The 16501-nt window shown below is 40.4% G+C and overlaps 1 protein-coding gene across 1 annotated transcript; it reads left to right on the top strand.

Moving 5' to 3' along the window:
• Nucleotides 1-4604: 4604 nt before the first annotated feature.
• Nucleotides 4605-6977, top strand: LOC134660581 (zinc finger protein 239-like). The gene is made up of 2 exons (XM_063516358.1): nt 4605-4806; nt 6102-6977. Exons 1-2 carry the CDS (start codon nt 4620-4622, stop codon nt 6893-6895), a joined length of 981 nt encoding a protein of 326 aa, XP_063372428.1. The 5' UTR covers nt 4605-4619; the 3' UTR covers nt 6896-6977.
• The last annotated feature ends 9524 nt before the right edge of the window (nt 6978-16501 follow it).

The raw sequence follows: 16501 nt of genomic DNA, 5'->3' as shown, positions 1-16501 counted from the left end.
AAAATCCATAAAATGTAATATTTAGTACTCAAGATTTTTTTAGACAAGCCAAATTGAAGAAAAAAAGGAAAAAACTATGAATGCAGTTTTGTTTCTTTTTAAAAATAAAGGAATGTGTCCATTAAGTAAAATGAGCCAGCTTAAGGATTTAAGGTAGTTTCCCTCCAGGGCCCGACTTATCTTTCCACACTGTATAAATATTAATATTAAGGGTATTATATGATAGGGTCGATAGGTACCCGGGTAAATGTGCATATATAGCACGCTGCTGGCGTTGCCTCTTTGTAGCCAAATAACATAATTAAACTCAAACTAATTAAGAAAACCGGCCAAGTGCGAGTCGGACTCGCGTTCCAAGGGTTCCGTACATTAAGTCCGACTCACGTTTCTAGCTTCTACACATTTCTAATAGGTATTCCTGTCATCTATAAGAACTATTTTGTGTATGTTTTTCAAAATTTTAGACCCAGTAGTTTCGGAGATAAAGGGGGGGATGGTAATTTTTTGCCTATTTTCTTGAATAACTGCTAAACTATTTATCCTAAAATTATAAAAATATATATTTGAGATTCTTACAATGAGCTCTTTCATTTGATATGTAACACGATATAGTTTGAAAAACTTTATTTTTTAATTTTCTCATTTACCCCCCAAAAGTGGCCTCCATATTATTCATTTACGTTATACGTCCATCTTTGGGTCACAAACACATACCTATGTGTGCCAAATTTCAACTTAATTGGTCTAGTAGTTTCGGAGAAAATAGGCTGTGACAGACAGACGGACAGACAGACATCCTATTATGGTTCCGTGTTTTCCTTTTGAGGTACGGAACCCTAAAAATAACACGAAACAATTTGATCAGATAATAAGGGCTCATTTAGACGGCGCGCGAACTCGTATACGATTTTAGTTACATTGCGGACCATTGAGGTTACATCAATTCAGCCGACCGATCAAATGACGCAATGTAATGAACCTCGCATGCGAGTTCTCGCACCGTCTAAATGAGCCCTAAAATCGGCGTCATAATCTTATCTAAATTCCACACATGAAGTTTTATCACCAATGTTAATGTCACTTTTATTTGTACCTATTTATTCATTTAAACTTTATTGCACAAAATAAATAGAATAATGTACAAATCGCAAACTTAATGCCATATGGCATGCTCTACCAGTCAACCATAGGGCCAAACAAACTGATCTAAACTGTCAACAAGAAATGCACGCACTGCTCACCACTAGCATACTCTAGCGTCTAAAATTGGCATTTTTGCGTCCGCAATTAATGAATAGATCGATCTAGGGATCAATTGGGATCAAATGGTGCCATTGGCCTTGAGGTTTATTTTTGCGTCCGCACGATACAATAAAATTGACAATTTAATCAACTTGCACGTGCAATAGATTGTCCCGACTGGATGCTACGTCGCTGGATGAGCCACATGATACCGCGACGGTACCTAATACCATACCCTCTAGCGGCTAGCGGCCCACCAGGCACGGTGATGGTGGTGCGGCCGGCGGCTATACAAGGAAAATTGGCAATCAATTCAAAATTGGTATTAGAAAATAGAGTTAAATTTGTTTTTTTTTAAATTATTAGGTATTTTAATTAGGCCCAACCAAACTTGAAGGAACGTCCCTATATAGTTATATACGTTCCTACGGACCAAGGGACTATTATATAGGTCCATCCTTCGACGAGACAGGTATAGGTTGAGTACATAACGGTCATAAGTAAATTTATTAAAAAAAAACAACGGGTTGCACTCAGGGAGGAAGTGAAAACTCAATCACTATTGCAAATTGTCTGCAGCACTATGTATAATTGAGGTTAACGCCATCTAGCGTTATTTCGTCGCATTACTTGAAACCCCTAAGCATATCACAGTTAGTACTCGAGTTATATTAATACCAGTTAGAGGGAAACTCACTAGATGGCATTTAAATCAATAAAGAAAAACTCAATGACATTGAAGTAACAGTTTTTCGTTCGTCACATGTCCGTCTTACGTCTTACAGTCACGTGACACCTGTTACGAGTTTAATATTTTTGCCCCATCACAAAAAGTGCACAGCGCCGCTAAAGAAGTTTTCACTTCAAAAATTAATAAATAATCTCGATACGAGTTATTGCACTTAGCTACGCTGCTTGCGTGTGTGTGTGTGCGGTGACGTAAGCGTAGACGTGTGACAGGGATGCTGCACACGCAACCATAAATTATCTCACGAGACAATGGAATAGGTAACAATCCTTTTAAATTATTAAGGTAAATATTACCTCTACTTAGATAAACCAACAAAGTTTTATTTATTTATTTAAATACATGATACAGAGTAAACATAAATCTAACTCCAGAGAATTAATCCACTTGATAGCTTCGTCGTTCAGTTATTATACCAACAATATAAATATGTACTTACTCTGTTTACTCGTACCATATTAACATAATATATGAGGTGTAAGCCAGGGTAGCACATTAATTTTAATAGAGTCAGACCGAGAAAAGTCTGCAGCGATTTTGATAGTCCACGCAGTGCAAGTGTCATTTTAAACGTCAAACTTCTATGAATTTACGACGTGTAAATAACACTTGCACTGCGTGGGCTATCAAAATCGCTGCAGACTTTTCTTGGTTTAACTCTATTAATATTATCCGTTTCTATTACTGGTAATAGAGTCTAGTGCGGAAAGAGAAGAATCATGGAATATATTGGTTTTCTAATAGTCTGTGCGGAAATATAGCTGGTCAACCAAATCTTGTCAGTAAAAAAAGGCGCGAAATTCAAATTTTCTATGGGACGATATCCCTTCGCGCCTACATTTTTCAAATTTGCCGCCTTTTTCTACTGTCAAGATCTGGTTGACCAAGTATAGAAGAGTCGTGGAATGTATGGAGCCCAACCCAATACATTCCACTACTCTTCTCTTTCCGAACAGACTCTATTTCACGACCCATCTCTTTCCGCACAGATTCCCAGATTCTATAAAATCGTCGTTTCACATTTGTTGCAAGGTCTGTAGAGTCTGGCTAATGAAAGTTGAGCCTGAGATAACGCGGGAATTTCAATAAAAACCGCACCTGGCAATAAAATTACTATGAAATTAAATGACAGCTTGAAACTGACAGCTTATTTGATAGGAAAAAAAGTTGCCATATACGCCATAGTGTCACAAAGTTTGACAACTTTGAAAGGCAGTATGGCTTAGAGCTTTAGCCTGTCCAGATGGACGAATAAAAAAAAAATTACAACTTTGACATTGACATTTGACAGCTTACATTACATGACATCAGGGCTGCCAGATCGTAGAATTGGATACGAAATTCGTATAATGGTTTTTTTTTCGTATTTATTACGTATAGGTGGTCAATCGGTATAATTGGATACGAAAAAAAAACACCGATGTCAAACTACTGACAATACTTCAAAAAACAGTGTGTCAATACTGTTTTACAATTTAATGGAACCGTACGTCAACGTCAGAGCTATAATGGCAAAAATCGAAGATCGCAAATTTCGGGCGTCCCTCTCTGTGACTCTTATTACGCCTTCATTGGGGTAAAAGAGAAAGACCCCCGCAATTTGCGAACCTCGGTCTTCGCGGTAAAACCACAGTTTCTAAAATATCGATTTAATAGGTTTTTTTTTTTAATTGTGTTAATCAAAAAATATGTACTGGCAGCCCTGCATGACATACGCGCGTCGCGCATCGCTTTGGGGTGGTGTTGCCTTTAATTTTGCGAAATAATAAAATAATATTCAAGAACAAGATATGGAAAAAAACATAACAAAAAAATGGTATCTGTGAAAACTGAAAACATATTGAATTGAACGCAAATACCACTCCATCAATTTGCGATTGTCACAGTAAGTGAATACGCAAGTTGTTATCAACTTATCAAGTACTGATCAGTTGACTCTTACAAAACACAAGGGCTGGTTTAATTCAAGAGTCTACCAGTATCCAGCAAGTTCAAGACATGGGACCAACAGCACCGTCTAAATCAGGTTAGTATTGTAGTATGAGTATGAGTATTTTTACGAGGACAGTTTTTCCTTACCGCAACTCAAGTAGGTACTCAATCAATATTTGTAATGTACAACCAGCAGCACTCTTAACTGTTTATCGTTGGACCTTATTACATAAGGCATTTGTAGTCTGCCTCTTGCAATCATAATTTTCATATAATATGAGATCACACCTCAATTATCTTTAAGTGTAAGCATCAATAGATATGTGACTACAAATATCTGTGCTCATCACACAAGTAAATGCCCTTGCCATGATTCAGAACTCAGGACCATCGGCTTCATATGCAGGGTCACTGCCTACTACTACTTTGACGTGTGCGTTATAACTCGTCTAGTTTTAGTTTAGTTTTAAGTCAGGTACCCACTGAAAATCGACATCATGGCTTGCCATAGCATTATGCTGAGTTTAGCATCTAGTTTGTGTTGTATATGTGTTATTTTAAAAGTAATGTCCAATGTTTTTAATATGTTAAATAAATGTATTTCTTTCTTACTATTACAATAACGTCTACCCATTGTCTTACAGTTGTTGTTAAGGAAGAGCCATCATGGTCGGACAGCGCACTCAGCGAGGCAGTCATGTCTACCAACCTGCACTCCGTACATGTGGTTAAAGAAGAGGCGCTGGCATCGGAGCATATAAAGGAGGAGGCTTCATGTGAGGCCGCCGCGCTTGCCAAACTGTACTCGGAACATGAGGTTAAGGAAGAGTTTGTGCTGGGACCGGAGACCATGCAGCGGCCTAAAACAGTCTACACATATTGCGGTAAGTGTCTTATTTTTTCATCATCTCCCTAGTGTTGTCGCGGCATTATACCAACCTTGTACACTTGGCAATTAATGCCAAGACCAACAATTGGCATAAGTGCTAGTTTTCACAAAAGCATCTATACATGTTTTAAACTACTATGCTAAATACTATTACTATAATTAACCCGTGGAGCGCCCTAACAAGACACGTGTGCTAGTAACTAGTATAGGAGTTCCATACTACGGTAATTCTGGGGCGCTCCAGGGGTTAACTATCTAAGGACTCCTGCAGTGAGTAAAAACAGCTTTCTAATAAATATTTAGTAATTTTTCTGTTAAATAAAGTATTTGTTTCTTCATCTCTAAGGCTGCTTACAGACAAGCGACAGTACGCGACACACTGTCGGCGACGGTCGCTGACGACCGCCTGCGACGGCTATCGGCGACGGTCGGTGACTGTCGGCGACGGTCGGCCACTGTCGGCGACGGTCGGCGACGGTCGGTGATAGCTGTCGCGGCGTCGCTCTTGTGTCACAGCACGCAGTCTTCGATGTGTAGTTCAAGAAAGAGCACGTATTTTCTTTTTCAAAATGAGTAATGACGATTTTGATGCTGATGCATTATTGTTTAAAGAAAATACGTGCTATCTCTTGAACTACACATCGACAACTGCGTGCTGTGACACAAGAGCGACGCCGCGACAGGCCGACAGCTATCACCGACCGTCGCCGATAGCCGTCGCAGGCGGTCGTCAGCGACCGTCGGCGACCGTCGCCGACAGTGTGTCGCGTACTGTCGCTCGTCTGTAAGCAGCCTAATTGTCTTTGTAAGTTTATTGTACACTTTTATACACATTGAATGTGGACTAGAGGCGTGCATTTTTAGTTTAGATGGCGGCATAGGAATTGATCTTTAAACCTAGAGGGGAAAATAAGCCTTGTTGGTATCACTATTCTTTCATATCAAATACAGTCAAGTTCTCAAACATCATTACTAGCCAACATTCCAAAAGTTATAATTATTTACACACCTCTAAGACACTGACAATAAGGTCCTGTCTTGCAAAAATATTGCATAAAATATAATTATTAACTAGTGGGAATAATCGGACTTTGCTTTGGACTTTGACTGTGGACTTTGACTGTTGTTACCACTGGTAACAACTTGGCGGTAACTAGTGGAAATAACCCAACATTTTTTCTAACAAACTGTGCCACTGTTGTCACTTGCACTGTTGTGCAAGGTTTTTTGTGTTATTATCAAGGTTTCGTTTTGATGGTTGCTGTAATAATAGTTGTCTATTGTCGACAGTGCCCGTCGAGGTGGACTTGAAAAAGGACCTCGCGGGGGCGGGGGGGACAGCAGACGAGTCTGAGAGCGAGACAGCACCATGCGGGAGTGAGACCGAGCGAGAACAACAAGTTAATAACACCCTGACGTCGATAGATACCCTCGAGGTGGAGCCTGAGACGGAGGAGCCTGCAGGCGAGAGTGGGAGCGAGACAAAAGAGTCGAGTGGCAAACTAGTACTCAAGGCTTACATCTGCGATACGTGCCAAAAAATGTTTTCAAATGCATACCATTTGAACAGACATTCTAGAGTCCACACAGGAGAAAAACCATACACCTGCACCATCTGCCATAATAAGTTCGCGAATTCACGGAATTTAAATCATCATCTACGAATACATACCGGAGAAAGACCGTACGAGTGCACGGTATGTGAAAAAAAGTTTACTAATTCGAGTTCTTTGCATGTACATGAACGTATTCACACGGGAGAGAGGCCACACTCGTGCGGAACTTGTGGGAAGCAGTTTGCACAAAGAAGCACGTTGGTACTTCACGAACGAACGCACACTGGGGAAAAGCCTTACCAGTGCAAGATATGTCCGAAGAGCTTTATAAAGTTGGCCAATTTGAAGTTACATGAGCGATCACACAGAGGGGAGAAACCATACGCGTGTAAACAATGTGACAAAAGATTCACACAATCGATGAATTTGAAGCTACATGAACGAATCCACAGGCAAGATACACCTGAAACGATTTTGCAGCAGCAGATCTGTACGTGTTCTAACATATCCTGTGATCGTCACGAATAAATGTCATGAATCTTAAAAGCGTTTAGCATGAATCGGTAAAGTCCGCCAAAGACGGAGCCAGTTCACCTAGTCCAGCATTGAAGAGCCCTAAAAAAGATCTTGAGAATATATATGTCGCGATCAAACAGGAGACAGCACGAATTCTTAGTTTAAACAATTTGTCTAATTAGGCATTTAGATCTCGACTTTTTTGTGGATAGACCGTTTCAATCATCCGAATCAATTATGAATTAAAAACCAGCCAAAAGCATGCCGGGCCATGCTCAGTGTCTCCTTTGTCACATTAGGCGGCATTGAACGGGGATAGGGAGTGCTCCCGGTACTAGTGTTCTATACAAATACAGTACCAGTACATTCCCTAAACGGGGGGCTATTACACAAACATTCACAAGTAATGGTTCAAAAGTCAAAGTGTGTTCCCCTGACTTTTGTAAAGTACCATCTCTTAAAATATCGGTAGCTAATTTGTTAGCGCCTTATATAATATTTTGCTGAACGAGACGGTGACATGCGAACTTCGACATATTTTCGCGGTTCACACTAAAAGACGGTTAAAGTTAACAAAGTTTAAAGAAATGTAAAGCTGCGTTAAGTTACCACACAAAACGCTGCATGTGCTTTGAATATAAAACTGAAATTAATTAGAAAAAGTATTTACAAAATACTAAGATACCAAAAGGAAGTAAAATTAGTTCGCCTTTGTAACTCTATTTCTGTAAATTTTATGTAAAACTGGTGTTGTGTACAATAAAGTGATTACTACTACTAAATACAAGATGAAAATACATATTTTGTGTCTTGCATCTGTATCGTCGATAAGTCACATCTCTGGTAATGAATAAAACAATATCAAGTCTTTGGTTTTATTCATTTATTCATATTATTAATCATTTTGCACAAGAGACTCTTTAAAGGTCTTCACATCTAGCGATTACGCCACGCATGTTAAGGTTTAAGGTCACACAGGCGCGTTTTCCGGGCGGGGTGTGAGCGGGGCGCGCCGCTTTTACATATAAAACGCTCACGCCCCGCCCGGAAACTTTAGATATGGACGCACCTTAACCCTTTTCTTACCGCAGGCCGCACCAAACTACAAGGTTTTCCAAAAATATCCAAATACATTCCAATTAATCCAGCTTTGACGATTCATTTGAAGACGAGCCACAATTCCCGGAAGTGCAATGTAATTTGAACCTTATGTAACTTAAAGTTGATGATTAATTACTACAATATATGGTAATGTTTTTTTATGTAATAGGAAGCAAACGAGCAGACGAGCTGCCTGATGGGAAGCAGTCATCGCCGCCTATGGACATAAACAACATCAGAGGAGCCACTTATGCGTTGCTGACCTTTGAGAACCCTAAATACCTGCTTCTTGAACAACTCCATGTCATAACATAGATTAAAATTTAGACTTATTATTGTCCCGTGTTATGACTTCATGCAAACTTGGAGTCGTTCATGTCTCTTCAGATTACTCAAATCTGTAAACTCGTACATGCAGACTCTGCACGAGTACCGTTTCTCCCCCGTGTGTATCCGCTCATGTCTCCTCAATGCACTCGAGCTCCTGAACGCCTTCGTGCACACTTCACACACGAACGGCTTATCACCCGAATGTATTCGCGCATGTATCAGTAAATAGCTCCTTTGTGTAAATTTCTTCCTACATATATCGCAAGAGTATGGTTTCTCATTTTTGTGTATTCCAATATGAACTTTTAATGCAACCAAAAAGGCAAACTCCTTTTTGCACACATCACACACAAATGGTTTCTCTCCCGTATGTATAAATTCATGTCTTTTCAAATTGTTTAATTTCGAAAACGCAGTGTTACAGACTTTGCACGTGAACGGTTTTTCATTAGTATGTATTTTCGCATGGTGCTTTAAATGGGATGGATAAGCGAACACTTTCTTACAAGTGGAACAGCAGTAAGGTTTCTCCCCTTTGTGAGTTCGTTCATGGTACTGTAAGTCGCTGAGTAGTGCAAACGTCTTGTAACACGTTCCGCAGGAGTGCGGCCGGTGAGTTCGCTGATGAATCTTGAAAGTGTTCAAGCAGTTGAACCGCTTGTCGCACTGCTCGCAGTACAAAGGTTTCTCACTCTTGTGTGTTTTCATGTGTGCCTTCAATTTGTTAATTTTCTTAAACTCTTGCGTGCACATGTGGCACACGTGGGAACGGCCCGATTTGAGTCCCGCGCGGGTCCGCCGAAAGACGCCGCTCTCTGGAACAAGACAGATACGTACAAATACAAATCAGCTTACAACCGAAAATGCTATGCTAATGACAAGGATAGGTTGATCTTAAAAGTAGTTCCAGTTTCATTTATAATTATGCTACGACTCTGAAACCGACGTGACATCTGTTGTGACGGGGGTTGTGAGTGCGGAAATGTTTTACATTTGCTGGCCAAAAAGTATTAAAAGTAAAAACGGAAACTAATTTAACATTTCGAGGCACATTTGGAGCTCACTACTTATTTTAAATTCATAGTTTGGTAAGTATTTTACAATAAACAAAATTTATAAATACACCTTGATGATAGTTACAATGTTGTTGTTGTTAAGGAATTTAATTCCACAGCGTCACTGCATACCTTAGCACATTAACAATAAATATGCCGAAGTATAAAGTGGCACAGAATATTAATATCTAGGCTGTACACTACGTAAATAACCCCAACCCGATGCCACCAGCCGATACCACCGATTCAACAATATATTTACACAACCTAATCGTCAGTGTATAATGTAGGTATTATATCGATAATTATAGTTACCGTTGGTGTCTAGTTCGGTCTCGCTCCCACACTCATCTGCCGTCCCGCTCCCCCCCTCCCCCTCCCCCGCGGGCTCCGCTTTCACGAACGCCTCCTCCACCTTGACGCACACTGAAACAACAGACATACTGCGTTAACACAATATAATAGTACATATAGTTGTTATTAAACTTTCGTGAGACATATTTTAAACTGTTTAGACGACACCGATTTCACTCACTTGAATTTTTAGTCGCTATTGGCGACATGTTTCGAGCCCTTCGGGGGTCCTTCTTCAGGCTCGAGTGCTCGCGGCGACTGCAACGCGTGCACTGATCGCGCCGCCCGCCATGTCGCCAATAGCGACTAAAAATTCAAGTGAGTGAAACCGTTGTCGTCTAAAGTAGTCTTAACAGTACATATAGTTGGTCAAACCAATTTGTCAGTCAGTAAGAACCAGGAAAACTGTACTCATCCTTTTCTTTTGGGTCCTAGTACTAGTGTAAGACAAAGATAGTATAATTCTCTCTTGTCTATAATAAATAAATATTATAGGACATTATTACACAAATTGACTAAGCCCCACGGTAAGCTCAAGAAAGCTTGTGTTGTGGGTACTCAGACAACGATATATATAATATACAAATACTTAAATACATAGAAAACAACCATGACTCAGGAACAAGTATCTGTGCTCATCACACAAATAAATGCCCTTACTGGGATTCGAACCCAGGACCGCTGCTTCACAGGCAGGGTCACTACCCTACCCACCCAGGTCGTCACTATGTTTGAAATGAGACAGTCCTTTGACAAACTATAGTTTATTAACTATGGTATACGCTAAATTGTAATTATGATTTGTCGGATACTTCTACTGTATTAACAATTAGTTGCACTGAATCCTTTCATTCCGTTCAAACTTTTAATAAACAAATAAAAAGAGTATTCATACTAGTTCTATATGCTTACCTTGCTCCACAGGCCCCATTTCCTGCGGCTGCACTGCGGCCTCGGAGTCACTGGAGTCATCCCATACCGGCTCCTGTTTCACATACACCACCTCCACCTGGACGCCCGCCCCCGTCTCCGGAGACACTGCCTCTGTCTCATGCCCTGCAGACCAATATCATCATCTACCAATCACATAACTATTCATTTGTAACACTAACAATAAATATTCATTTGTAGTAAAAATAGTCCTGCAAAACGATTTTTAACATACTTCTAATAATAATGTCGGTTTTTTGTTTTTCTAACTGTTAAAAAAGTATTTCTGATAAATTGCAAATGTGGTTCAGTGAAGGGGACGGACTGAAAATCAGCGCTGCGAAGGCAATTTGTAATGAAATGACTGACGCAGCGTATGCTGAGCCCGTTCCTTTTGCCGCACAATTATTCTTATTTTTTCAATCCTTATGTTTTGTAACCTGTATGCTTTTTGTATTGCAATAAATGGTTTCTTATTCTTATTTCTTATAACATTGTATCGTGAGTATAGTTGAGATAAAGGAAATTCACCGCATAGTATAAAACAAAGTCGCTTCCCGCTGTAGTGTCCCTATGTGTGCTTAGATCTTCAAAACTACGCATGGATTTAGATGCGGTTTTTTTAATAGATAGAGTGATTCAAGAGGAAGGTTTATGTATAATTTGTTAACCCGTGCGAAGCCGGGGTGGGTCGCTAGTTCAATATAAATTGCAAAAATGATGCAGAAACCAATTTATCTGTACTGCTTCAAAACTACAGACTTTTAAGAACAAACATACCTACATGGTTCTATTGACAATTCAGTCACTAAAACTTTATATTAACTTTCAGGTTTAGATAAAATATCTGTGAACTAAATATTCATATTTCAAACGTGTCAAATACTAGCAAACTCAAGCAATTGAGTAACTACCATTGTAAAACCTTTTTTAGTTCTGTCTGCCATTTTTTGCCTTATTTTCCCAAATAATTTTGTGCATATATTTCCTTTGAACAGAACAGCAAAAGAGATGAAATACCATTTTGCATAAGGTGGTCACATTGCGCATAATCATGGTAAATAATAATTAATTTCACCTTATCTGTATCTGTACCCTCTTCCCCGTTTCTACATGACTGAGGGTCGCGACCACATGAGGTCGTTATTTACCTATTGGAGGTATCTATTGTCATAACATTGATATTTACATGTACTTAACATCTGTAATAGCATGGATTGCGACGATTAAATGATTATGATCTTTTAATAATGGTCAGGTCTCACCGAGTGTGTCCGTCGGGTGGTCGGTCCCTGGCGCCTCCCTAGAGGGCTCCATCTCCGTGTTGCTCAGATAGTCTGATACAGTAATCAGTAACCATAGGTAACCATAGGTAACTTTTAAGTTCGTCAACGAAAACATACAACTGAATTGACGGTTATCCACTTGAAAGGGCCAATTCACAAGAGTTACAAAGATGGAATTAAAGGATGAAATTAAAGTAATAATCAACTGAATAAAATGCAAGTAGTAACAATAACGATACGTGATAATGATAACACACAACAGCAACATAACCTCACTATGCATTAATTGACATTGACACATGAGTGACGTTTTCAGTGTGACCAGCTCAAATTACAAAATCTCAACGACCATCACAATCTATGGCCCGTCCACACTCGTGCACGAAGCCGTGAACGCGAGTGTGGAGTCGAGATTTCATAGATCTGCGGTCTTTACTTATAATATATACTTGGTCAACCAGATCTTGACAGTAGAAAAAGGCGGCAAATTTGAAAAATGTAGGCGCGAAGGGATATCGTCCCATAGAAAATTTGAATTTCGCGCCTTTTTTTTACTGACAAGATTTGGTTGACCAGCTGTTAGAGTCAGACCAAGAAAAGTCTGCAGCGGATTTGACAGCCCTCGCAGTGCCAGTGTTATTTTAAACGTCAAACTTCTATGAAATGATGACGTGTAAATAACACTTGCACTGCGTGGGCTATCAAATCCGCTGCAGACTTTTCTTGGTCTGACTCTAGTACTTATAGTGTGTCAAAGGTCTGTTTGATTTCAAACATAGAGTGAATCATACTATCTTTGTCTTACACTAGTACTAGCACCCAAAAGAAAAGGATGAGTATAGTTTTTTTTGTTCCTATTTACTGACAAGATTTGGTTGACCTAGTATATTAATATTTAAATGATATCATTTTATTTATAGTTTGTCAAAGGACAGTCTTATTTCAAACATAGACAGAAAGAATCATACTATCTTTGTCTTACACTAACTAGTACTAGCACCCAAAAGAAAAGGATGAGTATAGTTATTTTTGGTCTTATTTACTGACAAATTTGGTTTGATCAACTATATTTATTAATTACGTATGTATGTGCAAAGGAAATCTTAGGCCTCCTACTAACGAGCGCTTTTTCAACGCGCGTTAAAAAAGCGCTTGATTCGTCCTCACGCTAAATTCGATTTAACGACCAACGCTTAAAGTCGAAAATCCAACAACGTTCGGTAAATAGCGCCACCGCTATCATGTGAATAAATACTCATGTATCCATTTGTCATTCAAACGCTTTTTTAACGCGCGTTGAAAAAGCTCTCGTGCGAATTGGGCCTTAATATCAATATCAATTAAGTGGAGTCCAGACGAGACAATTCTTCGCCAATCTGATGAAATTGTCCGATCGAATCAGGCCGTGCGGATGCAAACGCCAATTTGATTCCCCGATCAAATCAGCAGGTGCGGACACAAAAATGCCAATTTTCGAAGTTAGTATCTATGGAATGCAAATTGGTGATTAAATTGTGTACGTGTGGACGCTAGATGAGATTGGCGCCAATTATTTTCCTTTATTTACCTTTATTTAATTCAAAACAATCATAAAAGAAAACCATTATAACTCGTTACAATAGATTCTACACATAGGTACTTACAGTAATATTCATGTCAAGAATTAAACCTTATATTATATCATATAACATTACGATACAAGTGCGAAAAGTAGGGGGTTCGCAACGAGTGGTGATAAATTAAGTAGGTGAGTAATTTACATTTATAAAAAAAAATGTTTTGTATTGCTACGGAATTTTACAAAACACAAGTGTTGATGTTTTATCTTAAAGTCTTCAGTCTATCTGTCATTTGTTTTGTCTTCGATAATATTTCGGCAATCTCTTTGGTTTTAGCAAGTTTTTCCTTCAAGGATTTGATTTTAGTTTTTAACCTCAAGCTCTCATTTATAGTATGTTCAGTAAATGTGCAAGCTTCACACGGACGCCTTTCACTGGAGGCAGTCGGCCCTGCTGGTGTGTGGAGCGCCGCGTCGCACGCGCACGCCGCTCTGCGCTCCGTGCGCACGAGTATAGACTTACTAGGGTCCGACCACACCCTGTCGTCTGTCGCATCCTTATGTCTTTGGTAAACCCGCACCTCATACTCGGTGTCCGGGTACGGGAGGGGTAGCGCGAAATCGCACCAACCCTCATTATCACAGCGCATCACAGACTCCGTATCCGCCTGTCGCCATTCATCTCTGAAGGCCGGCAGCCGGACCTCCACTTTGTACACACAAGTACTTACTGCAAACACGGTAGGGCCAGCCCGACGCGGACGGTATCCACACATGCGCCCTGCCCCACCTCAGGACGGCCTCGTGTGAACTTGTTTGTTGGACTTCTAACCACGAAACCGTGGGTATTTTTATAATCGAGTTAGTATTTACATTACATGTTTCATTATAACAGAATTTTTTTATAGCAAGTCATAAGTAATAACGAAATATTTTGGTTCAAAGTAAACGTGTTATGGCCTTTTTCTTGGATATTTTTCTTACACGTGATATTCAGCTCATTTGGCACAGTGTCACATAGCAGTGTCGCTCCTTTATTGTTGTCGTCGTGATCTGTATAAAACAGGCTAAACGTAAACCTGTCAGTCTGATACCGCCACGTACACTCCAGTATGTACCAGTCATGTATAACGCACCGGAAATGTTCACCCTGCGGGTAGTAGTCCACTGTAACCTTTATCCAATTCCACACGTATTCTTGTTCACCGTCCGCCGTTGTACCGTTACCCCGGCACCAATATTTACCGCGGCCCGCCCGTTTCGTGTACACCAACGTCGTACCGTTAATAACGTCTGTTGGAAGCTCGTTACCACCAACATCTTTAATCTGGAGAGAAGCAGCGACGTGCCCGTTGCAGAGCACCTTGTATTCCTCGCCGAGAGGCACAAAGTAGTATTCGTGTAGTTTGTACAAGACCCTCGGCGAGATAAGATAAGATAAGATAAAAGATAGTTTATTCAAGTAGGCATAATTACAATGCGCTTATGAACGTCAAATAAAGCTAGGTAGACCGGCTCCAACCCTACACCTCTGCCCCGAGAAGATTTAAATCCCCCCTCAATTGCAGGAGGGTATCCCAATATGGGACCGGCAACAAACTCGGCGGCACACATCTTTTCAAAAATAATTACATCTTATAATTAACATGCATTACGAGAAAATAAGGGAAAAAATACAATTTAAATTACTATAGAATTCATGCAATTATACACATAAGGTGTAATAGAAATTTGATTTAGAAAATATACTTATGTACATGGAATCATACAAAATCGTAGCTCTTTCAGCGAGTGGACGGACATCGCGGGTATCACCTCAACAGTCAAGGAGTCTTCGCAGGCTGTTCTTCTGTCTGTGCAGTGCAGATGTATTTAAAGTAACCGAGGTCTGGTTTGTCCACCTGCAGTTGGATGGTAGTTTTATTAATAGTAACAGCTTGTATTGGTCGGCCGTTTACTTTCATTTGGATATTGCGTATATCCTCTCCGGAACAATGTATTACAATGTTTTCTGCGTAGGATGCCACGTAATAACCCTCGCCTCTAATGACTTCCTGGATAGTCATCTTCGGTGGTGGATGGTCCCCCGCGCACCGGAGGGGCGCATCCTCGTAATAGTCATAGTAGTCTTCATCACCAACCCCGGCCCGCGCCGCGCTCAGCACCAGCAGCGCCAGCACGCTCACAGCACCAACGTTACTACACATCGTGGAAGTACGCAACTGTAGTGTGTACTTAACGGACGTACAGCGAATCACCTTCCACTCAACCGAACAGGCCTCGGACATTGACGTATAATATCTAAGGACGGGCTAATGGGGCACTAAAAATCGTACTAGTTCAGCGGTGTTACTCACGAATTCCAGCCAATCGTGCAGTCTAACGAAACTAGTTGCGACCAATAGCGCTCGTAATGCGAACTCGTCAACCAATCGCGCGCGTGATGCGAACTCATCAACCAATCACGTTGTAGCGGTTTCACACCGCTGTACTGGGCCCTGAGGGCCTACCGCGAACCACGTTCGACGTGTTGCCTCCCTGTCACACTTACGTACGAATTTACAAGTGCGACAGGGAGGCAACACGTCGAACGTGGTTCGCGGTAGGCCCTCTGTCATGCCTCATTTTTATTGCCCGTAAAGCCAATCCCTAGATATCTATGTCAATGGCCTCGGACAATACCAAGGTCTCGGTACGGTACGCCCGTGTATTATAGCTTTTAGTTGGTCACACTGAAAATGACATTTTCATCTGCCCTCACCTCACTGCCATTTGCCAATCGTATTGATTCTGCGGATTGTTTATTGTTATAGTTATTTTCCGACTTCCATTGTGTTTAATCCTTATTACATTTTCATCTATTAGTTTTTTAACCATCAATAAATTACCTGTACATAGGTGTAACTGTGTATTCCACCGTTGATATCGGCTTGTATTTTATACTATACATCTCGATAGTGTAGTTGGTGTCTTGCTTCGTCAATACGGTCACAACCGGGTCAGC

This window comes from Cydia amplana, chromosome 27 (genome assembly GCF_948474715.1).
Source record: "Cydia amplana chromosome 27, ilCydAmpl1.1, whole genome shotgun sequence".
NCBI lineage: Eukaryota > Metazoa > Arthropoda > Insecta > Lepidoptera > Tortricidae > Cydia > Cydia amplana.
This window is presented reverse-complemented; position numbering and strand designations above follow the sequence as displayed.